The sequence below is a fragment of the Eriocheir sinensis genome, chromosome 51 (genome assembly GCF_024679095.1).
Source record: "Eriocheir sinensis breed Jianghai 21 chromosome 51, ASM2467909v1, whole genome shotgun sequence".
Taxonomy (NCBI): domain Eukaryota; kingdom Metazoa; phylum Arthropoda; class Malacostraca; order Decapoda; family Varunidae; genus Eriocheir; species Eriocheir sinensis.
In genome coordinates, this window is record NC_066559.1 from 412,214 (window position 1) to 438,438 (window position 26,225).

The window sequence follows — 26,225 nt, forward strand, 5'->3', positions numbered from 1 at the left end:
TATCGACACTTCTACCAGTGCTTTTGTCGTGTAGTCGTGCACACTAGGATATACGGCAAACGTGCTGTCAGGGTGATTTAATTCTGCAAGTTATGTTGGATAAATGTAAATGTATTGTTGTCTATGGTGAATAAACTTTTGCGACATGGAAGAAATTATTAAAATCCTCTCTTAGTACAGTGTATGGATCTTATGCATCTAATAGCATAAGAGAGAGAGAGAGAGAGAGAGAGAGAGAGAGAGAGAGAGAGAGAGAGAGAGAGAGAGAGAGAGAGAGAGAGAGAGAGAGAGAGAGAGAGAGAGAGAGAGAGAGAGAGAGAGAGAGAGAGAGAGAGAGAGAGAGAGAATAATCAGGTATAAATAAAATAAGAAAATAGTTCACATTTTTATTTTTAAGATATTTACATCACCATAATATAAGAAAAAGTATAAGTCAAATATTTACAAAGATTTGTACAAATAAGAAAAGTTAACACATGAATATCATTATGCTTTTGTATTTTCTTTCTTTCCTTTTCAAGCAGAGTATTTACTAACATGAAGGATTATGGAGGGAGAAGAATGAAGGGGGAACACGCAAGCACATGTGGTCCCTCAGACAACCACAGTCAGTCAATTAGTCAGTCAGTCCATTTGTGACTGTGTGATCTACCCAGCCACTCATTCAATAAGCCAGCTACCCACTCAGCCTGTGTCAGTCAATAAGTGGGTTACTCTACCAATCAGCAAGTCATTCAGTCAGTCAGCCATCGTCAGTCCACAGGTCGGGCAGTGAAGAATCACCACAACAAACTTGGGTCTGGGTGTGAGCAATAACCAGGGCAGAAAAAAAAATCATGAATTTCTTTATTTTGAACATGTTAATTTTACTTAATTTCCCAACTTTTGAAGGATGGCCATGATAAAAATGGTAACAATGGATATAAGGAAAAATACTAAAAAGTTGAAAAGTTTCATTTAGTCGGCGCAACATCTGTGGTCATATGCCAGAGAGAGACAGAAGGGTAAGGAATTATAGGAGAAGGGAACAGTTCCCAGGAGACGGGACACAACCCCCGATTAATACCTGGTACCAATTCACTGCTGGGTGGACAGGGGCGTAGGGTATTGGAAAAGCTGCCCAAATTTTTTCACTCCGCCCGGGAATCGAACCCGGGCTCTCTCGGTTGTGAGCCGAGTGTGCTAACCACTGCATCACGAAGCCCCCGTAAGAAAAATACTAAAAAAGTCTCTATAGAATGACAGCAATGAAATGTTTAATACTTTTAAATGGTGGTAGAAAACCTATAAAGTACTCCTATAAAGATTGATATCAACAAATTATATCAACAGTAAGTCTGACTCTGAAGTTATCACTCACAACCCAGACTTTTCTATTCACTAACTCCACACACACACACACACACACACACACACACACACACAAGGGGTATTGGCATGAGAAAGGGATGCAATACAAATCACAACTCAAATCTGTGAAAACGAAGCGATTCTTTAGCTACCAACACTGGAGTGAGCAAGTGGAGGGAGCGAACACGGCAGGGAATGAAAGAGGGATTGTGGAGTGTATGGAAGAGAGAGAGAAAAGAAAAAAGGAGAGTGAAAGGAAAATAATAAGAAATGAGACTGGAGTGGACAAAGAAGTATATGAATGCACACACACACACACACACACACACACACACACACCACACAAACACACACACAGAAAAAGTAAGTAATATGAGCCACCATGAGTATGTTTTCCTCCTCCTCCTCCTCCTATCCCTAAGGAGAACAAATGGCATTAACATGAAAAAGGTCAAGTGATAAGACTGATTGTGTGCAGGAAGAAGAAAAAATATCTAAACATGACTCTCTCAATAGCCTAAAAAAGATATGGGCGGATAAAAACCAGTTTCAATTTTTTTTAACTAGCAGCAGCTGCTTTCACATAAGTTACCTTTACGGGTCCTTAATAATTACGGGAAGTAAGTGGAATAAGATTAGAACATACAGCAAACCTTTTTTTTTCATTCTATGTATACTCTTTTGTATGTGCTCATTCACACCAACGGTCACTGTTGCAACAAATAATATATAGTATCACAGTACAATAATAATAATGATAATAATAATAAAACAATAATAATAACAACAATAATAATAATAATAATAATAATAATAATAATAATAATAATAATAATAATAATAATAATAATAATAATAATAATAATTGTAAATTACACCGAAACACAAATGATGAGTGAGCATACACGAATCACATGGACTTTTAAATAAATATTTAAATAAAAAATACACCCCCCAAAAAAAAAATATATATATATATATATATATATATATATATATATATATATATATATATATATATATATATATATATATATATATATATATATATATATACGTGTATCAGTACATCCACACGAGTAGTTATCAGCACTTGAGCCTTTGCTTCACCCGGCTGACTCCACGGGGCAAGGCTGAGCCGCGGCAGCCCTGGGATACAACAGTATTTTCCTCGACAAACTTTAAACCCGCTATGTATGTGTTTTCACATTAAATATTGAATGTGTTTTTCCTCTGCACATTATCCCTCCACACTTATGTCTTCCTTTACACATTAAACCCACTAACGCTGTAAGGAAGCTTTACCACGGCATGGAAACATAAGACAATTGTCAGAAGTTGAGCCTTTTCTTCCATTTTTTCAGGTCGTGGGGAGTTAGCCTGGCAGTCCCTCCAAGAACTGAATGCAAACAAGGGCTGTTAGATTCCATGTCTCATTACAACAGAGGAAGTTATTTTCCAACTCATAAAAAAATCAGATATGGATTTGGAACTAAACTGTAAGTCAGAGAAGGTAATGCTTTTTATCCAAAATAGTTCATATTAATTTTGATTTATTAAAAAAAAACTAAAACCAGTTCACAAAACTATATTGGTGTTGTCTACTTTTTTATCTTGATGCAGAACCTCTGACAGCCATCTTCTAAAACCCTGCTACACAGTAGATCATTTGGGTGAAATCTGCCAGAAAGTTATCAAATTCACTCATATATTACAGAGCCATCCTATTATTTAATCCAGACACATGCCGAGCCAATACTCACGGGTGACGCTTTCCCCTCATAGCTCACTGCTGCTGCACAGATGATGAGCAAGAAGGTTGTTACAAAACAGGAATGTGCAGAAGGCACGTGGCCTGGACCAATGGCGGTAAAGAAGGAGGACAAGATGCCTCAGGAAAACTAATATAAAGTTACGCAGACATTCATAGCTCATCGTTTAAGCCTATAGTTCGATGTGTATTAAAATATAATATTGCACTTAATAATGTTACTTTGCCCCCACAAAATGTTTATAATGCCCTGAATGTCGCCATAATGAGAGATTCTCAATTTTTTATTTTTTAAACTTATAAATCTCTTATTGTCTCAAGGTTATAAATTTTGTACATCAAGGAGATTTAAATTGCGAGCTGCAGTTACCCTATTTCTTGGTTTCTTTTTAATATCCCACGCAAAATTTATGGTAATATCAAGTGTTCCAGCAAGGCCTTCTCTTCCCTGGAGAAGGGCTGGTGAGCCAACACAAAGCACAGCACAGGCAGACGAAGCCAGCCTCTGCCCAGCCTGTGTCATCACAATACACAGATCTTGAAATAATACATACACACATACATACATACATACTTGAGGGTATTCCAGCATTGACATTCACTGTAATGCACTGCCAATCCTTCGGCATTTCAGTAAACAAAATTTCAAGCAACGAGTGAGCGTTCCCTCTTACTGGGCAACGCTTTCACAAGGTTTATATCTTACTGAGGAATATTTTTACCAAGAAAATTATACGAACAATACTTTTCAGATCACATTAAAAAATACCACTACCGGTATCATATTTTTGTGGGGAGGGGATAAGAAACCATGTAGCAAAATATGGAAGAAACAAAACCATTACATTGTCTGTCTTAGCGAAACCCTTAATGAAAATACGTATATATCAAACACTATATCTAGCGTGGAAACGTTTTCTTATACTCTGTGGAAATTTCCATAACAAATACACAAAACACTGAACATTCAACAATACATTTCATCCCAGCACAGCCAACTGCTCACCAGTGACAGACACCGATGCTCGATCATGGTATCAGCGCAAAGCTTTCTAAAAACACCGAGACAAAAAGAAGCTTAAACTAACTTGACACCTGGATTAGTTCCTCGAAAGTGTTAGAAGATGAACACCTTGAAACCTTATGTACAACAGCTCACCCGAGGCAGTACAGGGAAACAGAGTGATGTAAATAGTAATCTCCACCACACACACTCTCTACATGGAATGACTATAAGTTTAAATAGCAATGATGCCCACTGAGGGGTTGGAGAGGTCAAGGAGTCAAGAGGTCAACAACCCATGCCAGAGAGCTTCTTGGCAACACATTCCTGGATCACAGGTCTGAAAATGGGGTCAAAGGATCACCAAGTGGTGCTGGCGACCACAGGCGAGGAGTCTCCAATCATTCCACAGCACTGCCCTGGAACATGCCGCACTAAGCAGGAATTTCTTTTGCAAATATGTCCCCAGCCGACCATTAGCTATAAAGTGCTCATCAACAAAGATCACAACCACTTAAATGGACATAGCAAAACATCCTTGTCATACCATCAGGTAGGAGCGTCTCCCCAGGTCTTGAGACGACAAAGTAACATTTGCATTGTGTATAAAAGTTTCCGAGGGAGTCAAGCCATGCCAGCCAGGAGACCCTTTTGTATCTGCCAGGTGCTGGTCAGCTGGCTGGCCTTCTGGAAGTGTCTGGACAGTGTTGTGTCAAGACAGTCAGGTCAGGAGGAAGATATACCACAGTCTTGAGTGAAACCACCTGAGAAATAGTAGCAAGCCTGGCCCATGAGTCACGCTGTGTGGTATGACCAGGTGCCAAGAGTATGAAAGCCCAGGCTGTTCCTGTAAGTCTACCACAACACAGAACATTAACAGGAGGCAAGTCTTTGAAACATTTCTTAAGTGGCTGCTCTGGGTTACCAAACAACATAGCAGTGGTTGGTGAGGGGAATGAAGGCAACCATTGTCCTCTGCAGCAAGGAACTTACATGAAGGAGTTTATGCATTCAGCACAAGGATTGGTATCCTATGATAGCATATGAAAGATGGACACTTATCGAAAACCCTAAACAATGGTATTTGAATCTGTGACTAGGAAGAAGAAATGCTGAAGCATGCAGCAAATATTTTTTTGTCATGGTCACCTACAATTAGAAAATGTTATCAGATCATGGGGCTGAATGCCGTATCAAGAGGCATGAACTGTTAGAAAAAGTATTACCTGTGATATAGACAAATAATTAAACTACACTTAATATTGCATGGTTCTCTAAACCAGGATGGACACTAAAGGACTGCAACTGACTGCTTATCATGATGAACTTGTAGTACAGTTTACTTTAAGTAGGAATGATGTCCCTTTACCTCACAATGTTTGAGCAGCAGTGTGTGTGTGTGTGCGTGTGTGTGTGTGTGTGTGTGTGTGTGTGTGTGTGTTACATGTGCCTTGGGTTCCTTGTGAGTGTCTGGCTGCCAGCGTGGGTGAAGGAGCAAAGGTGTCTTGACTTGGTCCAGACACTTAAGTTTCTATGTAGCACAACACAGTTATGCCTTGACTTGGCCTAAAGGAGGAGCATAGTCACCCAACACTGGTCAATCGTTATCCCGACTCCCGTCTTCCTTGGGTCCAGTTTCATCGGGCTTCACAATCTGGTAGGTGATGAGGTACTCCGGGTAGGCCTGTGTGGGAGGGAGGGGCAGGGCATGAATCTGTAACTTGCCTTCACCATTTAACACCTGTTTTAACTCCTTTACCTGAACAAGAATCAGGACAAATAAACATGTGGCAAGTAAGAAAAAATCCACAACCTCTGACTACTTTAACCCCAAACACTTGTCAATGTGGTTACATGGCCTTTTGCTGGCTCTTCATCTTACACCTGTGGAAAATGAGGGTCACTGCTGATGATGATGATAAGAACTTTTAACCCGGTAGCAGCGACAGGCCAAATTTGTGCCAAGATTTAAACCCAAAAAAATAGATGATACATAAACCGATCACAAATGCTTTGATATATATTATGAAATGGTTTGTGTGAGTGATGATTTTTTCTCATTTTTCTCGCTTAGAGGGACCATTACGAAACATGATCCTCGCTGCTACAGGGTTAAAGTGTCATTTTTACACCTTTCTCTACGCAAAAATAATTCTAAAAAGTTGAGGGAGAGCTTAGTCCTTTGGTTCAACCACTTGCATTGTAGGAGCTGCACTCCTTTAAAGTCAACTCTTATGATACACAAAAGAATACACAAACATTTAACTACTTTAAATCCTTCTGTCTAAGTAAGAAAGAACAATAAAAACACATAACTCTATTATAACTAAAAAGTGTAGTTTTCACACCTGTTCTCCCCGGTAAACAACATACTCCGGATAGCAAAGTCCCCCAGCACTGGGCCGCCCCACAACCGAATGGTGGCCAGGCGGAGCGTGGGCCATCTTCATCGCCGAGAACTGGAGGAAGGACTTGCCGAGGGTGACGCGACACAGAAGCAGCTGCCTGTAGGGGTGTAAGGAGGAGAGGAAGAGGTCAGGGAATGGCAGGTTACTGAGGTACTGATGATCAAGTTTTGTTTATTAGTGTGGGGGAAAGAAACAGAATGGTTGAGGCAGTGATGGGTGCATCATTTTGAGAGGGGAAGAAACAACAGGAAAAGAACAGTGAGTTTGTGTGTAGTAGGAATGGAATGAAAGGTCAAGAAACATCAAGTCACAGAGATAGAGGTGGGACACTTTATTTGCTTATTTGTAAGACACAGAAATGGAATAAAAGGGTCAAGGAACATTGAGTTACAGAGACAGTGAAGGGAGCTTTAAATGTTTGTCTGTGTAAGGAAGAAATAGCAGGGATATGTCAAGGAAAGGCAGGATATAAAAGTAAAAACAGGAAACTTTAGAAGTGTACATAGGTAGGAGAGGAGGGCAATGTGAATGTAAGTTTGTGGTAAGAAAAAAATGCTGCAGTTCATTGACCTGCCTTTCTTCAACCTACAACAAGGTTACTTTCTGATAAACGAGTCTGAAATTAATATCGTTGTAAGTGGAATACAGAAACAATGGTATAAAAGACTGGAAAAATATTAAAGCTACAAGCTGCAAACCACTGGTGCTCGAGTGTCATAACTTTGGAATTCTAAGATAAATAGTCGTAGGTTTGGGGAGGATTACAGAATCGGCTCTTATATTTTACTTTCATTCACTTTTTGATCTTGATGAGTTATTTATTTTTTATTTTACTCCTTTCAGATTCTTTATTAATCCAACACACAAACACAAAGTAGGCATATTGTATTGAGAAGGAGAAGTAGGGAAACTGTATAGAATGGGAAAAAAAAAAAAGTCTGCTGGAGAACATAAAAACAACAGTGACCCGAGGAGTGTGGCAAGGAATGAGAGGAGCCGTAACTGACCTGTAGCATGAGTAGCATGACCTGTCTTTGTGCACTGGACACCCACTGCCTCCGCCTATGCCATAAACGTATTGGTTGCTCTTGGAGGAGTGCTCGGCGAAGTAGATCCCTGGAACACAGTATTCACTTGTATAAAGAGTTACAGCGTATAAGAAAAAACAAGTCTGCATAGGAACAGCACATTGAGGCCACTTTTTAAATATTCTTAGTTTAACCCGGTAGCAGCGGGGATCATGTTTCTTAATGGTCCCTCTAAGCGAGAAAAATGAGAAAAAAATCATCACTCACACAAACCATTTCATAATATATATCAAAGCATTTGTGGTCAGATTATGCATCATCTATTTTGGGGGGTTCAAATCATGGCACAAATTTGGACAATCGCTGGTGCATGGTAAAGCCACAAATTTGGCCCGTCGCTGCCACACGGTAAAGCCACAAATTTGGCCCGTCGCTGCCACACGGTAAAGCCACAAATTTGGCCCGTCGCTGCTACACGGTAAAGCCACAAATTTGGCCCGTCGCTGCTACCGGGTTAACTCTTTGCTGTAAAAAAAAAAAAATCCCTCATACCATCCACAGCACACACAAACTTGTATATGAAGAGATAACACCCAAAGGGGACACGAAATCTTGACTACATAGAGTAAAACAGTAAGCCAAATATCATCATGGGGACCTCCTTCAGGGCTGTTTCTTTATTATTATTATTATTTTATTTATTTATTTATTTTTTACGTCTACGCCTATAGCGCTGATAGGCTTGCTTGAGGGGCCTGACCTATTATTATTATTATTATTATTATTATTATTATTATTACTATTTTTATTATTATTATCTTTACTATTATTAGTTATTATTGTTATTTCTATTTTCCTTTTTATTTTCAATCATATTATTTTGTTCATTTGTCTCATTCATTTAATCTCATCTTCCTTTGATGTATATTTTCAGCTCTAGGGCAGCCTGGTACTTCTTACAATAAACCGTTTATTATTATTATTATTATTATTTACACACACACACACACACACACACACACACACACACACACTACCTACCGGCCCCAAACATGCCCCCAATGTAGGCGTGCCTCTCGTCGAAGCCCTTCTGCACGATGGCCGAGATGAAGGGCGACCCGTGGAACAGCATGCGCTCGGTGGACTGGCCGTTGCTCTCCTCTGCCACCTCCCGCCGCCGGTGTGAGTAGCGCTCCCACAGCCGCTTGTTGCGTATCTTCTGAATCTGTAGAAGGGGGGAGGATGGGTGAGGGACTGAGTGTGGATGAGGGGGAGTGAAATTTGTGAGTGAGTGTGGATGAGTGTGGGTCAGACTGATCAGTGAGTGAGTGTTGGCAAGTCTGGATGAGTGGAGGTGAGATTGGTATGTGAGTATGGATGAGTGTGAGTGTTGGTGAGTCTGGATGAGTGGGTGTGAGATTGGTGTGTGGATGAGTGGGGGTGAGATTGGTTTGTGGATGAGTGGGGGTGACTTTGGATGAGTGAGGATGAGTCTAGATGAGTGGGGGTGAGATTGGTATATGGATGAGTGGGAGTGACATTGGTTTGTGGATGAGTAGGGGTGAATTTGGATGAGTGAGGGTTTTTTTTACAACAAAGGAGACAGCTCAAGGGCACACAAAAAGGAAACAATAATATAAAAAAATCCCGCTACTCGCTGCTCCTACAAAAAAGAATCGAAAGAGGTGGCCGAAAGAGAGGTCGATTTCAGCACCGTGAATGTGAATAACACTCATGAGAACCCAGTGCATGTCCTTTGTAGCCTTTGGTCCATTCCAGTCCAGTCCAGTAGCAGGCGTGGGATTGCCTTCGTAACAGCTCCCACTTATGTCTTATTCTTGATTCTTGATTGGCGTTGTTGACTGGCGTTGTTGTCTTTTAGTTTTGTTCAGTGGTAATATTTGTTGAGAGTCAAAAGTATCCGAGGATGTCTGCCTAAGTCTCACCTTAACAACGTTGTACTTAGCGAAGATTCCACCGGCGTGTCCATTGTCCCGGTGCTCCCTGATGGTGGCCTGCATCTCCTCCTCCACGGCAATGAACTCTCGGTCCTCCCGACACAGGTCCAGCAGCAGCGTGCCCTGGGACGACCCACTGCCACTGTTGTTGCTGCCACACCCACTGCTCACCAACCCATCTGGTAGTAGGAAAGGGAACGCATCTCTGTATTTCTTTTTTTTACAAGAACGAGATCATGGGCTACAAAGAGAAGTAATAAGACCCTAAACATGGGGCTTCTACACAGACCAACAAATGAAGTTGTCAAAAATATGACTCAAGGAGCTTAAAATAATATAAGCCATGCCCCTGTCCACCCAGCAGTGAATGGGTACCAAGTGTCAAACAGGGGTAGGTGTGGGCATGATATGATGTCCCAGCTGTACCCAAGGATCAATCAATATGTAGCTCTAAGTTGGAAAAAAAAAAAAAAAAAAAGGTACTGGCTGATCATCCGAAGTCCAGCACATGATCAGACCATGGTAAATGAGAGTTCAAGAGCAACACAGAGCAAGACATGGGTGGGTGTGAGTGTTATGTGAGGTCCCAGCTGCACCCAAAGATATATCAACATACAGCTCTCAAGTAAAAAAATGATGAGGGTACTGGCTGGCAATCACAAGTCTAGTACATGATCAGACCATGGTAAATGAGAGTTCAAGAGCAACACAGAGCAAGACATGGGTGGGTGTGAGTGTTATGTGAGGTCCCAGCTGCACCCAAAGATATATCAACATACAGCTCTCAAGTAAAAAAATGATGAGGGTACTGGCTGGCAATCACAAGTCTAGTACATGATCAGACAGGGGAGCAGAGCCGGCCAACTCACTGTGCTGTATGAGTAGCTTCTCCACGCCCTTCAGCAGCTTGTGGCGGTGGCCGTATGCGTTAATCCCAATGGTCTTGAGTTCCTCGTGTCCCATCTCGGCGAGGATGTCCAGCGTGATGTCCTCCCGCTCGAAAATGTCCCGGAGGTGGTCCAGACCCATGCTGAGGAAAGAAGGTCATGTGGTATTTGAAATGTTTAAAGACAAGAAAAATTGTAACTGATGATGATGATATTGATAGTTTTAGGAAGTGTTTTAAAGATTACAGGAAATAGTCAATGGTAGAAATTACGATGATGGTGTTCACAGTTTAAATTTAAAAGGCCAAAAGAAACAGGGTAACTGGTGATGCTAATGACAATGGTACAGTTGTTGATAATGATAATAATGATGATAATGATAATAAGTGGCTTAAGAGGTACATGGTATTCGAGGGAGTTTAGGGCATTTCCATCTGTAGTTTTATGAGCCTGGTGGTAGTGTGACCCTTCCTCTGTACCATTAACCTAAGAAGCACACATTTGACATGGTATTCGAGGGAGTTTAGGGCATTTCCATCTGTAGTTTTATGAGCCTGGTGGTAGTGTGACCCTTCCTCTGTACCATTAACCTAAGAAGCACACATTTGACATGTATTCGAGGGAGTTTAGAGCATTTCCATCAGTAGTTTTATGAGCCTGGTGGTAGTGTGACCCTTCCTCTGTACCATTAACCTAAGAAGCACACATTTGACATGGTATTCGAGGGAGTTTAGAGCATTTCCATCTGTAGTTTTATGAGCCTGGTGGTAGTGTGATCCTTCCTCTGTACCTTCAGGCAATTGTGTATGTATGTGTGTATGTGTGTGTGTGTGTGTGTGTATGAAGCATAGGCAAAAAATTTATGTGTATGTTTGTATAGGATGTCTGTGACCCATCCCACAAACACTGAATCCTGCACCTGTTGAGGAAGGAGGCAATGCTCATATTGACGGGGGTGTCCGGCGTTGTCTCGCAGCGGGAGTGGTCGCAGCAGCCGTCCCCGATGCCCGGCGAGGAGCCCAGTGCCGGCGTGAAGGTCAGGCTGGCACCCGAGGGCATCATCACTGTCTCAACTGAAGGGCAAGTGGAAAAAAGGAGGTTATTTGGTGAATCAACCATGAATCTTCAAATGAACAGCTATTCAATTACAATAAAATAACAAAGACAAAAATAATACAACCACAACAAAACAAAAACAAAAAAACAAATGGTGAAACAACAAACATTAACTACAAAACACAAATAGTAAAGTTCAAAAGCATAATCTAACCTAGCCAGATCAAACCCAATCATACTCAAATCAAACCCAGCTCACCTTCTGCTCCAATGTTGTTTATAGATATCAAGGAAGGCGCCGGGGAGACCGTGGGCTGGGCAGAGGCCTTGCATGGGGTGCTGGGAGGCTTGGGGGAGGACGGGGAGACAGGTGGGGGTGCGCTCCCTCCTGCAGCTGGGGTGAGGCTGGGCTGGCTCATCATGGCATCCTGCAGAAGGCTCCTCACGTCCTCTGCTGTGGCCAGGTGCAGGGGAGTCTGGCCTTCCTGTGGGGGGGGAGTGTGGCAGTGAGATGGTGGTCATGTCAGTGTGGTGTGGTGTGGTGTGAGGTGAGGCACTACAGTAAGTGATCTGGTGTGTTGGCTTGGGGTGGGTTTTCAGCATGTGATACTGTATTGGTGTTGTATTTTATCTCACTCTTGCTGACCTAACAATAAATACACACTTGTTTTCATCATAATATAAATGCTCAAATATCAGTATAACATTCGGTGAGTACCTCATGAATGCAGCCACACCCAGCTCCAGTCAGTCATCAAGCACTCACTCAACAAGACACCATCCACTGACCTGGTTCTTGAGGTAGGGGTCAGCACCATGGGCCAGCAGCAGGGCACAAAGTTGGGTGCGACCCTTCTGTGCAGCCTCGTGGAGTGGAGTGAAGCCCCAGCGGTCCGTGGCGTTCACTGCTGTCTGGAACCTGATGAGCAGCGCAGCGATGTCCAGGTGGCCATAGGATGAGGCGTTGTGCAAAGGTATGAGTCCTCCCTGAGGCAAACACAAGGACACGTGTTAGAGAATGAGGCTTCCCTTAACCCCTAAAGCTAATTTTTTTAATTCACTTACCGAGTCGGCCAAAGACGTACCGCCCTGGCTAACTGGGTTATGGGAGGCTCGTTCATCAGGCATAGTCGCCGCACTACACCATGACTCACCTTGTCTTGAGCGTTGACGTCAGCACCATTCTCCAGCAGGTACTCAGCCACCTCCAAGTTGTTGTACCCGGCAGCGAGGTGCAGCGGCGTTGAGTTGCGGCCCTGCGATGGGAGAACAGTATAGCATTGGTGGCTGGGTTTGTGTATGTTAGCGTTTTGCATTTTGTTTGAAGTGAGGTGAGAGCATCAAGATAGAAGAATACTCAGTTAGAGAAATGGATAGAAATACTTGACACACACACATGAAGAAATATCACAAACACTGCAGAGATAAAACATCAATACAAACAGACAAAAATAGATGAGATAAACATCCACCACCCTATCTGTAACCCCTTGTATCCACAGCTCTCAACACCCACCCAACACACCACTAACTCCCACCCCTTCACTCCTTGACACCACCCACCATTCTCCTCACCATCCACCACCACTACCTCATTCCTCTACCACCCACCCACCCACCCACCATAATATAACCCATTACCCTTACCACTCACATCCCACCAGCACATCCCCCCCACATCATTCACCCACCACCAGTCACCCATCACCACCCCACACCTTCCCTACCTGTGAGTCTCGGCAGTTGATGTTGTCTGGGTTGAGCAGCTTTTGCACCCGCGCTAGGTTCCCCTTCTTGGCGGCGTCCAGCAGGGCCGCGTCACCCCTCAGCAGGTCTGCCACATCCTGGTCACTCTCCTTCACCAAGTCCAGCGCAGTGTGGCCGTCCCGATTTTTGCGGTTGACGTCTGCTCCGTGCTGTGGGGGTCAAAGTCAATGGTGAGCGAGTCAGTGGTGGCAGGGAGGAGGAGGAGACGATACAACTCTACAGGGGATCTCATTTCCAGGTCTAGTTTATATGTATCTTCACTGCAGCTTAATTTGTGGCTTTACCGTGTAGCAGCAACTGGCCAAATTTGTGGCTTTACCGTGTAGCAGCAAAGGGCCAAATTTGTGGCTTTACCGTGTAGCAGCGACGGGCCAAATTTGTGGCTTTACCATGTAGCAGCAACTGGCCAAATTTGTGGCTTTACCGTGTAGCAGCAAAGGGCCAAATTTGTGGCTTTACCGTGTAGCAGTGACGGGCCAAATTTGTGCCATGATATAAACCCCCCAAAAAATAGATGATACATAAACTGATCACAAATGCTTTGATATAAATTATGAAATGGTTTGTGTGAGGGGTGATTTTTTTCTCATTTTTCTCGCTTAGAGGGACCATTTAAGAATCATGATCCCTGCTGCTACCGGGTTAAAATGTTATGCTTTTGGATATACAATGTTTTTAATGATCATTGCATCATAGAATAAAACAGAAGTAAACAAACCCCACCTTGCCATAACCACCACAAACATTCCTCACTCCCACACACACACACCCTCCTTTTTTTTTTTTTTTTTTTTTTTCCAGCTAAGGAGACAGTTCAAGGGCGTAAAGAAAAATATAAAAAAAAGGCCCGCTACTTACTGCTCCTGGACCACCACACACAATCACCCTCTACCCCCTTCCTCACCTTGAGCAGCAGCTTCACAATGTCGTACTTCCCCTTGGCAGCGGCCTCGTGCAGCGGCGTGAACTTCCACAGGTCGGCCACGTTGACGCTGGCGCCGTGCCTCACCAGCAGCTCCGTCACCTCATAGTGGCCGTAGGAACAGGCATTGTGCAGGGGGACCAAGCCACTGAGGGGGAGGAAGGGAGCTCGTTAAAGGAAAGGAGAAGGGTAAGGGGGAAACTTTCTTATCATCCTATAACAGAATCTCCTCCATGTATATATATCTTTGTACAATGGGAGGACACAATAGTGGAATACTTGAGGCAGAGTATGGTAGAGAGGGGGGGGGGGGCGGTGGCTGAGTGGTTAATGGGGGCGGGGGGCGGTGGCTGAGTGGTTAGCGTGTGGACACAGGTTCGCGTCCCTCCAGCCGCCACAGGCTGGGATTTTTCAAACACCACCAAGTGGCCTAAAATTACCCACATGCTATCCTGAAGACCACCTATCAACCCAGACTCTAGATTCTCTCTCTTAAGAGAGGGTCAAAGATGAGCTCCAAGGGGGCATCATGAGCCAAGCAAGAAGGCACCACTATAAACACTTGCCTGTGCCACAATGGGCTGGGGTCGACCATCAGGCCCCTCCAAGAAAGCCTACCAATGTCACAGGTCGAAACATAAAAAAATAAGACTAAGGCAAATCACAATACCACCACAAAACAACACAACACAGTCAAACAATCAACCTTCTTTCATTTTCTTTTTTTTGGCAGCTTTTACCAATGTTCATATGGTTGCTGTTTTGGGGTTGTGGGTTGAGGTTCAAGACTGAAAATCATTCCTGACGTCATGCGACAGCACTGGGGTTTCAACCACCTCGCCCTGGCTCTTCCCTTCTTGACACTCATTAGACCACCGTACCCACCCAACCAGCCCCAACCAGCCACTCAACCACATTAATTCTCGCCAGGTACATGAGGAGGACAAGGAATACACAGCACACCCCAACCTCATCACACCACACCAACACAAAGCAATCAGGCAGTCAATAACACGCTCCATATTCTTGGCACGTCATGTTGTGGAATGTGGTAAAAACCTAAGGCAACAGGCCAAGCATATGGTCCTGTCTCCAAAATTAACAAACATATGGACCAGATGGCAACTCAAGTCAATGCTACCAACCGTCTGTTTGATGGAATGTGGAATATTTACTACATTTTTAACCTGGTAGCAGCGGGGATCATGTTTCTTAATGGTCCCCCCAAGCGAGAAAAATGAGAAAAAATCACCACTCACACAAACCATTTCATAATATATATCAAAGCATTTGTGATCAGATTATGTATCATCTATTTTGGGGGGGTTAAATCATGGCACAAATTTGGCCCGTCGCTGCTACACGGTAAAGCCACAAATTTGGCCCGTCACTGCTACACGGTAAAGCCACAAATTTGGCCCTTCACTGCTACACGGTAAAGCCACAAATTTGGCCCGTCGCTGCTACCGGGTTAACCTAGTACCTTTGGTTTTCATCACATTTCATGACATGACTTTTGTCCCTCACTGTACATCAGGGGTAGGGCAAGGAATGCACATCAACACACCACCACATCACCGCAAGACTGAGACAGACCACCACACCACATCATGCTCATCAATCAGTCAATCCTGTTCAGGTAACTTGGCAGACTTGACACCCCTTTTATTTTTTGTAGTGCATCATTTAACCCGGTAGCAGCGACGGGCCAAATATGTGGCTTTACAGTATACCAGCGACGGACCTAATTCTTGCCTTGACATAAACCCCCCAAAATAGAGGATACATAAACTGATCACAAATGCATTAATACATATAATATAATGGTTGGCGTAAGTGATGATTTTTTCTCATTACAGTAATTTGTTTAGTGGGGTCTTTAAGAAACATGATCACTGCAGCTACTGGATTAAGTTAACCCTCAAATAGCTATTACATGACAGAAGCAATAGGTAGGTAGGCAATAAACATAAAAGCCACACCTTAGAGAAATATCACAACACCCCACATCAAACCAACACCACCACCTACTCACCCCTTATCTTTAGCATGTACATCTGCTCCATGCTGCAACAAGTACTCCACAATCGGCACACGGTTGTATCCGGCGGCGAAGTGGAGTGGTGTGGAGTGGCGGCCATCCAGGTCCCTCACATTGACAAGGTGTGGCTGGGCGGAGAGGATGCGCCGAACACAGTCAATGTCCCCAGACTTGGATGCCTCAAGTAGCTGCTGTTCACTGTCCACCCCAGGACCAGGTGGGTCTTCTGAGGGTGGAAGGAGGGGGGGAGGAGTTAGGAGGATGGGGAGAAGAGAGGGATTGACTGGATGGAGAAAAATGCAGAAAACTTTCATAATAGGAGATGCAGTTAACATGTATCTTTAGGAGGAATGAGAAGGAACCTGGATGAAGGATAGTAACCAAATAGGTTGAATCGTGAGGAAAAGGAAAGTTTCGTTTAGTCGACACAACATCTGTGGTCATATGCTGGAGAGAGACAGAAGGGGGAACGAATTATAGGAGAAGGGAACAGATCCCAGGAGACGGGACACAACCCCCGATTAATACCTGGTACCCATTCACTGCTGGGAGGACAGAGGCGTAGGGTATCGTAAAAGCCGCCCAATTTTTTCCACTCCGCCCGGGAATCGAACCCAGGCTCTCTCGGTTGTGAGCCGAGTATGCTAACCACTGCACCACGAAGCCCCAGAATCAAGAGATGTTAACAAAATGCTTACGTTAAAAAAAAAAAGATCTCACAGCAATGGCAACAAGATGGATAAGTTCAGGTACATAGAGATAGGCAAGACTAATTTACATGAAGGAGAAAGTATGAATGGAAAAAATGAGGCTGATATAAAAATAATGCAAATACAAATAAAAGTTATGTGAAGGCTGCCTGCCCTCTTCTAGTCTCCTTACATTCCTGCATACTGTTGTGCAATGACTGGGCCTCATGGGAAAGACCCTAAAATCCTCTGGGTCAGGGAGATATCTTTTTGGTGCACTGGTAAAGGGTTGGCCTCATCATCTCCTTGGTCGCTGGTTCAAATCCTCCCAGGTGAAGGTTGTTGACGTTACAATCATAGAATTATTTCAACCCCTCATGTCTTTTTCTCACAAGCAGACCAATTACTCATGTGTTTTGAAAAGGAATGGGACAAAAAGTGACTGCTACAATTCAATGAAGTAAACGTAAAGTCCTGCACCTTGCGAGGGGATATCCAGCATACCAATAACTAGCACACTCCATTTTCTCTTTCTCGTTCTCTCTTCTTTCAGCTCAAACTATTCCATTTCTCTTATTACACATATTCAATACACATAAAATTTTCTTGTTATGCAGTCACTATAACATAAACATCTACACGTATTGAATATGTGTAATAAGAGAAATGGAATAGTTTGAGCTGAAAGAAGAGAGAACGAGAAAGAGAAAATGGAGTGTGCTATGGGTCACTACATTACTGCATGGGATACAAAAAGGTACATTTCTGCATACACCTCACCACACCAAAACCTAACACACCACACCCCAAAACAACACAAGACAACACTACTCACCATGCAGGAGCCTTTGAACACTGTCAGTGGAGACCTGTGTTGCTGTGTAGCCCTGGAGGGAGATGATGGAGGGGTCCACGCCATACTGCAGCAGCACCCGACACGCCTGCACATCACCCTCCCGGCCACACCGGTGCAGCGCTGCGACACACACAAAGGCACGATAGGTTAAGAGTAGCGTAGCCAGATTATCGTATTCACTACATTGTATTTATCGTTTTTAAGCCGCAAACTCTCGTACCTACACAAATGACGACAGAAAATTAAAGTTAGCGTTAAAGCTGTTATTTATTGATGCTCGTTTTATTTCTTTTTGCCATAGTTATCGGTCCAAAACTACAAAATTCAATGCGATGAATACGATAACTTGGCAACGCTGGTTAAAAGTCAGTGTTCATAGGATGATCTGAACTTAACCCGGTAGCAGCGAGGATCATGTATCTTAATGGTCCCTCCGAGCGAGAAAAATGAGAAAAAATCACCCACGCAGTTTAAGGGTTAAAACAGTATGAAGCACACCAACAAAAGATGAATAAAAGTGCCCTATCTAGCATAAGCCATAATTAAAATTGTATACGGAACATTAACTAATCCATTTTTCAACCCCTGATCTGCCATCATGTCTACTTATGGGGAAAAAAATAAAAAATAAACCTTACCTGTCTGTCCGAGGCCGTCCAGCGCATTGACCTTGGAGCCGTGTTTGAGGAGCAGCTCCAAGATGTCGCAATGACCCTTGTCGGCACACACGTGGAGCGGCGTCAGGAACTCCTTGTTCTTCTCCTGCAGCGGGGCGCCCTTCCGCAGCAGGGCCTCCACGATGCCACGCCGCTTGCCGCCTGTGGACGCCACCGCACAGTGCTAGGGGGAGGGAAGGGGGGGGGGGGTTATTCATATTCTTTTTTTTTTTTTACAACAAAGGAGACAGCTCAAGGGCACAAAAAAGTAAACAATAATAAAAAAAAAGAGCCCACTACTCGCTGCTCACAAAAAGAATCCAAAGAGGTGGCTGAAAGAGATGTCAATTTTACTTACAAACTTACATGGATTAGGTCTTGTTCTGTATTTTATCACATTTTCTCCTAATAGTATTCCACAAGTTATGCATATTTCTTAATCACATGATGTCATTGGGCAAGGTATAATTTCCTTTGGTAGAACTATCTTAAGGGTGGCTTTCTGGTGTCTGGAGGAAAAGTGTTCCATTCTAAAGTGTGGAAAAAATATACACTAAGAGCACTCAACATAAATCCTGAGAAATAATCAGCTGAGATGAGAAGAAAATGCACGGCACGGAAATTACGGCAAAATTCTAGAGGAGGATTTCCAACATGAAGGAAACGTTTGATATTACGGAGTGACTGAACAGGTGCTGGAAGGTGGAAAATTATCAATCTCTCTAAACTATTTTCAGATTTAACTGAATAATATCTGTATTAATTAAAACTAGTGTTAATACCATAAAAACTGTGCTAGATCGGCGCCGCATGACCCTCCAACATCCCCCCAACAATTTATATTATGCAACTAGGGGTCTAAAATGGAAAATGCTGCCATCAGGCCCTACTATGAATGCCTACCAGCGCCACAGGCCAAGACGAAAATAAATAAATAAATAAAAATGACTGTTTATAATGCCATGTTGTTGGGTTCATCAAGGCTAACAAATGTTATTATACAATGTCATGTCAACAATGCATGGATAACCCAGGAAAACAACTTGAAGAGAACAACAACAACAACACCACCAAGATGGATAATTTGTTGATTGCGGCCAAAAAAAAAAAATAAATAAATAAAAAAATAAATAAATAAAAACTATCCCCCCCCTACACCCACATACACAGAAGGGCCTCACCAGTGGAGTGTTGCCGGTGTACGGGTGCTTGAAATTGATCACTTCAGGTGAGAGGAATTTCTTGAGTCTGGCAGCATCGGCCTGACGACACGCCTCCAGCAGGCTGTGGCCCTTGTACTCGTCTGAGGAAGTGACGGTTGGCTCAAGATTCATCAACTTATTTATTTATTAGTCTATAATATATTGTATTACCAAAGATGCTAAAATAAAAATGTACAAAGGGGAAAAAAAAAGAGAAGTGTATCAGGAACACTTCCGAAGGGACACAGGAAGCAGAACATGAGCCTGGCTTTGAGGCAGACGGACAAGCAGCCTCAGTAACACTTACATGTGAGTCTCTCCTGCAGCTCCCTCGACGGGGCAACATCAATGGCAGACTTGGAGTGGCAGTTGAGGAGTGTTGGGTCAGCACCGTGGGCCAGCAGCAGGGAACACACCTGAAGGGAAAACAACATTCATACACTCATGGCCTTGGTACCATCACACTCTCTTAAAAGTGCTTCAAATTTATTTTTCCCTAGAATAAAAAGGTGCTGAAGCTGCTTAGAGATTGTCACTACCCATGAGCCAAAGCAAAACAAAAATCTTCCATATTAAAATAACCAGAATGTTTTCTTTATTGATGGAAAGTTGAGACAAAGACATGAGGAGACTGCTACAAGCCCATCAGCCTACACAAGGCAGATCCAGTGCACTTAGAATCACTGTGTTGGCACTGCAAGCCAATGGGTGGAGTATTCAGTCTTTAAAAGATGTGGCAATAATATCAATTTATAATCATATGTTGTCTGCATCCGTAATAACAGGATAACATTTTAGCAAACTCTAATAGTGGCTCAGAGTGGGAAAGGATCAGATCGATCATAAATCTCTCTATAAAAGACTTTTGTTGCACTATAATAAAGGAAAAAGGAATTTAACATCTATAAATCATTACAAAAATTGAAATTGATTGAGAAAAATGTTTGTGAGAGCTTTGGAGGTTATTAGCCAATTAATGAGCACAGGTGAGACCTTACACACCACAACCTGCCACCCCATTCCTCAAAAGGGGACAGTAACTGCTTCTTGTGAGTGGAAAAACATTTCAGCCAGAGCAAGGCAAGAATGCCATCCTGCAGGGCAAGGCCAAGATGCTCTCCACGGTAGCACAGGACCAATGTATTTACCTATCAGTAGCATACAGTACTGTGTGCATGTGTGTGTGAGAGAGAAAATGTATGTGTTCATGTGTCTGAGACCCTGAGTGCTGCTCACCTCAACGCGTGATTTGGAGGCCGCCTCGTGCAGGGGCGTGAACTGCCACAGGTCCATTGCGTTGACGTTGGCGCCGTGCTTGATGAGCAGCTCTGTCACCTCAAAGTGGCCATAAGAACATGCATTGTGCAGCGGAACCAGGCCCCTGTAATGGCGGGGGCTGTGAGTGGTTATGGCAGGAACACTGATGGCAGTGAACACACACATTCCATACCTCGGTAATGTGCAGCAGAGCCAAACCGTTGAGGTAGTGATGGTGATGGTGGTGAGGATAAGGGCGGTGATTGGGGATGGGGAGTGAGAGCCGCTTTCACAGTCATTTTGTTTGTTTTGATCGTTACCAATGGCGGCAATCGTTGCTATAGTATTTCCACGTAAAACTGGCCGACGGGGTAGTGGCGGCTGCGGGGTTAGCCTAGCCCCGCACCTTGGCACACACTCTCAACACCTCTCGCTTCCTCAGCAGCCGCCACTACCCCATAGGCCAGTTTCACGTGGAAAACTATAGCGTCGATCGCCGCCATTGGTAATGATCAAAACGAAGTGACTGTGAAAGCAGCCCCTAGGATCCTGGAATACTTTTACACTTCCCTGTGTTCTTTAACCCCTAAAGGACGAGTGACGTGCAGGCGGAAATTTTAGGTGTTCCATTAAAGGACGAGTGTCCCACGTGCGGACGCCTCCGTTTTGTTATATTTATTTTGTTTCTTCGTGACCTACGCTATTGTTCAACGTCTGAAATACACTAATCAACAACCTTAGGCCTACATACACATATACAGAGGCCTAGAGGCTCAGTCACATGGCTAGCTGTGATGGGTAGTTTTTTGGGGGGAGAGGGGGGGAGGGGGGGGGCTTCAGAATACAGGGAAACTTGAACATAAATCCAAGTCCTATACCATATATGCACACAAAGACATTAATTGTTTATTTCTAATTGTTATTATTAGCGATTTCCATTTGTAATATTATGAGTGTCACATGAGCTTTTACGAAAAATGCACTCGAAAAACAGTTCTTTGCGTCCTCCTGGGTCACCCCTTAGATTTTTTTGCATCCCTTAGGCGTTAAAGTTAACCAAGACCTAACTCAAAGGGCCGTATTATAAGACATTTCACCGTGAAAGAACACATATTTTACAAGGCTTTTATAGGAGTTGTGGGCATTTCCATTAGTAGTTTTATGACCCAGGTGGTGGTCTGACCTTTCTTCTGTACCCTGAGCCTAAGGAAACACTCATTAGAACCAGACTGACCCCCTCTTTGACCTTTATAAATAGTTGATGTGAGAAGCAAAAGTGTCTTATAATACCAATCTTTGTCTCTATCTTCACCCCTTATCTTTTCTTTACCATCACCCATTAACCAGCACTACTCTTTCCCTTTCCCTTTCCTCCTCATCCCTTATCCTTCCCTACTCTCCCCTTTTCTTTTCCCTCTTCCTCTCAACCTTCCGCTTACCCCTTATCCTTAGCGTGGACATCCGCTCCATGCTGCAGGAGGATGGTCACAATCTCCGTCCTGTTGTATCCGGCCGCCAGGTGGAGCGGAGTGGACTTGCGGCCGTCTGAGGCGTGGCAGTTGACATTGAGCGGAGTGAGGAGTGTCAAGAGTCTGTCTTCGCTCCCCGCCCGGGCTGCCTCGAGTAACTCCTCTTTCTTGTATTCACCTGAGAGTTAGGTTAAGTTAGGTTAGGTTAGGCCTCAAGTAACACCTCCATTTTGTATTCACTTAACCCAGTAGCTGCAGGGATCATGTTTCTTGAAGGCCCCTCTAAGCGAGAAAAATGAGAAAAAATCATCACCCACACAAACCATTTGATAATATATGTCAATGCATTTGTGATCAGTTAATGCATCATCTATTTTTGGGAGTTTATATCATGGCACAAATTGGCCTGTCACTGCTACACGGTAAAGCCACAAATTTGGCCCGTCGCTGCTACCGGGTCAATGGTTAGATTACTTTAGGTTTGGTAAGCCTTAAGTGACTCTTTTTCTTGTATTCACTGAGGGTTAGGTTAGGTTGTCATGGGTGGGAGAAGGAATGCCTTGTGTTTGTGAAGCCACCTTAAGCCCCATTCACACTGTGCTGACTCTGGGCCACGACTACCCACGACTCTAGGGTACACGAGGTCTTGGTTGTTGACGTGAAAGGGTCGGGCATGTCTTTAAAGAGGTCTTGAGACTTGCCGAATGCTGCGCCAGTGTCATGACAGGAGTCCGGAGTCGTGAGGGTTAGCACGACGCTGGCAACTAGTTGGTCGAATGTCCCAGACAGTCGGCAAGACCCCAAGACCCCAATACCCCCTCCCCACCCCCCTCTTGGAGCGTGGGAACCAACTTGTCAAATGGAAAAGTCACTGGGTTGTCGTGGCCCAGAATTGGCACAGTGTGAACGGAGCTTAAGTCTCCATGCAGTACCCAGTCACCACAGAGTATCCAAAATCACCACACAGTCACCACTTAGAAACACACACTCCGTAATCATCATCCACTCACCAGACACAGTCACCTGAAATCACATGCTCCTCAATCAGTCACCAATCACACGTTCATCTGGAAATACACTCTCCTTAACCCGGTAGCAGCGACGGGCCAAATTTGTGGCTTTACCGTGTAGCAGCGACAGGCCAAATTTGTGCCATGATATAAACGCCCCCCTAAAAGATGATACGTAATCTGATCACAAATGCTTTGATACATATTATGAAATGGTTTGTGTGAGGGGTGATTTTTTTCCCATTTTTCTCGCTTGGGGGGACCATTAAGAAACATGATCCCAGCTGCTACTGGGTTATCATCACACACACACACACACACACACACACCAATCAGTCACCTGGAAACACACTCTCCTCAATGACCACACACAAATTTACCACAGTCACCCATCACACAGTCACCCATCATACCCCCCTACCTGTGAGCACCGAGCGGGCGTAGGTGTCAGCAAGGTCCAGCGCTGTCTTGCCATCAGTGTTGCGTATGCTGTGGTCACCGCCATTCTGGAGCAACACTACAAAAAAACACATTAGTACTATTAATCTGCATCAAGAATTAGGGATAATCGCCAACTATCTATACTGCCATACAAAGAAAATGGTGCATGAGGAATTGCCTTAGAATGAAAAGATAATTTGAGTAGTCAGTTCAAAGGTTAAAAATGAGAAAAGCAGTAAGGTGAAAGGTGAGTTCAACCATTAATAAAAGGGAAAAAGAAGAAGCTGTAGCAGAGGCAAGCACTCAAAAGAAACACTCAACTGGAATCTGATGCCAAAATACACACACACACACACACACACACACATATATATATTTGTGTGTGTGTGTGTGTGTGTGTGTGTGTGTGTGTGTGTGTGTAATTCACCTCTTGGTCTGCTGCAGGGTGTGTGTGTGTGTGTGTGTGTGTGTGTATATATAATCTTAAACTCTATTCAGTATATACAGACTTCATTAAAGCAGTGTGTGATTCAATCAAACATACATCCACACACACCAGTCCAGCTACACACACCAACACACACCAATTCCTTTATACACACCTATGCAGACATCAAACTTGGACTTGGACGCAGCCTCGTGTAGGGGAGTGTAGTTCCAGTTGTCCCGAGCGTTGGGGTCTGCGCCATGCTTCAGCAGCAGTGACACCACCTCCGCGTGGCCAAAGGAGCAGGCGTTGTGCAGAGGTATGAGTCCCCCATCGTCCCTGGCCCCGACTGCAGCCCCCAAGTTCAGCAGGTGTTCAACAACATCCCTACGACCAAACCCTGTTGGGGAAAATAAGTGATGAGTGCATATACTTCACTTGTGTTGGATTCATGATTGCAAGCACATACCGTACCCTCCCAGAAACAAAACTGCTTGAAAAAGGCGTCAGATAGAGTGGAAAATGGTGCTGTCTGTGTGTCATTCACCCACCCATGGTTTGAACACGTGCTGGACTCGTGGTCCTCAGCCCATACCCAACTAGAAAGACATATTACAAACCCACTGCTTAAAAAAAGAATCGGATAAAGAAAAAGAATGGGACGGAACTCTTGGTAAACACTGAAATATCATGACTATAGGCTTCCGAATATGTCGAGGCCGGTCTGGCGTAGGCTCCCGTGGGTCCTTTCCTCCCCTCTGCTCCGCCATACAGTCCCAACACCTATCTCCTCCTCTCATATGTAAGGTATAGGTAACATAGGAGAGGAAAAAATAGGTGTTGGGACTGTGTGGCAGAGCAGAGGGTAGAAATGGACCTGTGGGAGCCAACACCAAAATGGACTCCAATTTGGTTTCACTACACCAACCAGACAATCGTAGTAGGATTGGTATTATGATGATGATGATGATGAGGAGGAGGAGGAGGAAGAAGGTATGTATCACACCTTTAATTACTGGCATTGTCCCCTGCCTCATTGTTTTACAGGGAAAATGGGAAGGTTTAATGAGACTGCTGCTCAATAATCTATATGCAGGCAATGATACCAGATTCGGCATTAACCGTGACTTACTCCTACTACCACTGCTGCTGTTGTGACTACTAATACTGCTATTACTACTTCTACTACACTGTCTACCTCATATCAATCAATAACTGCCCTATGTATCACAACCTCCAACACTACTATTGCTAGGCTGCCATTAACCCGATAGCACTGATGGGCCAAATTTGTGGCTTTACCGTGTAGCAGCGACGGGCCAAATTTGTGCCATGATATAAACCCCCCAAAATAGATGATACAAAATCCAATCACAAATGCTTTGATATATATTATGAAATGGTTTGTGTGGGGGGTGATTTTTTCTCATTTTTCGCTTGGAGGGACCATTAAGAAACATGATCCCCGCTGCTACCGCGTTAAGAGAGATAAGATGGTGGTTAGAAAGTTTCGTTCAGTCGGCGCAACATGTGGTCATATGCTGGAGAGGGACAGAAGGGGAAGGATTTATAGGAGAAAGGGACAGACCCCAGGAGACGGGACACAACCCCCGATTGATACCTGGTACCCATTCACTACTGAGTGGACTGGGGCGTAGGGTATCGGAAAAGCCGCCCAAATTTTTCCACTCCACCCAGGAATCGAACCCAGGCTCTCTCATAAGATGGTGGTGTGACGTTTCCTTTACCAATACATAGTGGACACAGGCTATACAAAGTTTGGCAGCCTTACAGAACAGTGGATTATACCATCCCAGAAAAAGGAGTCTCATGGTGACTCCCACAGCACAACACTATTCTTGTCATACTCTCCAAAATGTTCAGGTTCTCAGCAGCAAAGATTAAAGATAATTTCCATATCGTTTGCTTGAATATCTTTGCTTCTACACAACCCCAAAATATCAACTCTATATGGACATACAGCAGGTAAAAAGCTGTCAAGGAAAAAAAATAAGACGCTTGTATTA

General features: G+C 43.8%; 1 protein-coding gene across 2 annotated transcripts in view; it reads right to left on the reverse strand.

The window, feature by feature from the left end:
- Positions 1-373: 373 nt before the first annotated feature.
- Positions 374-26,225, reverse strand: part of LOC126982459 (poly [ADP-ribose] polymerase tankyrase-2-like) — a 31,491-nt gene continuing 5,639 nt past the window's right edge. Inside the window, exons 2-22 of one of the 2 annotated variants that reach the window (XM_050834497.1) lie at positions 24,374-24,598; positions 23,752-23,847; positions 22,291-22,498; positions 20,831-20,990; positions 19,902-20,010; positions 19,574-19,695; positions 18,375-18,576; positions 17,716-17,856; positions 16,186-16,417; positions 14,133-14,298; positions 13,189-13,377; positions 12,616-12,717; positions 12,251-12,448; positions 11,721-11,946; positions 11,325-11,478; positions 10,388-10,548; positions 9,507-9,697; positions 8,602-8,785; positions 7,540-7,648; positions 6,473-6,629; positions 374-5,808 (exon numbers count right to left, since the gene is read on the reverse strand). In XM_050834497.1, coding sequence (XP_050690454.1) covers positions 5,722-5,808; positions 6,473-6,629; positions 7,540-7,648; positions 8,602-8,785; positions 9,507-9,697; positions 10,388-10,548; positions 11,325-11,478; positions 11,721-11,946; positions 12,251-12,448; positions 12,616-12,717; positions 13,189-13,377; positions 14,133-14,298; positions 16,186-16,417; positions 17,716-17,856; positions 18,375-18,576; positions 19,574-19,695; positions 19,902-20,010; positions 20,831-20,990; positions 22,291-22,498; positions 23,752-23,847; positions 24,374-24,598 — 3,419 coding nt within the window. In that variant the 3' untranslated portion in view covers positions 374-5,721. The remainder of the gene's footprint in view (positions 5,809-6,472; positions 6,630-7,539; positions 7,649-8,601; positions 8,786-9,506; positions 9,698-10,387; positions 10,549-11,324; positions 11,479-11,720; positions 11,947-12,250; positions 12,449-12,615; positions 12,718-13,188; positions 13,378-14,132; positions 14,299-16,185; positions 16,418-17,715; positions 17,857-18,374; positions 18,577-19,573; positions 19,696-19,901; positions 20,011-20,830; positions 20,991-22,290; positions 22,499-23,751; positions 23,848-24,373; positions 24,599-26,225) is intronic. The other variant, XM_050834498.1, reaches the window with a different exon arrangement.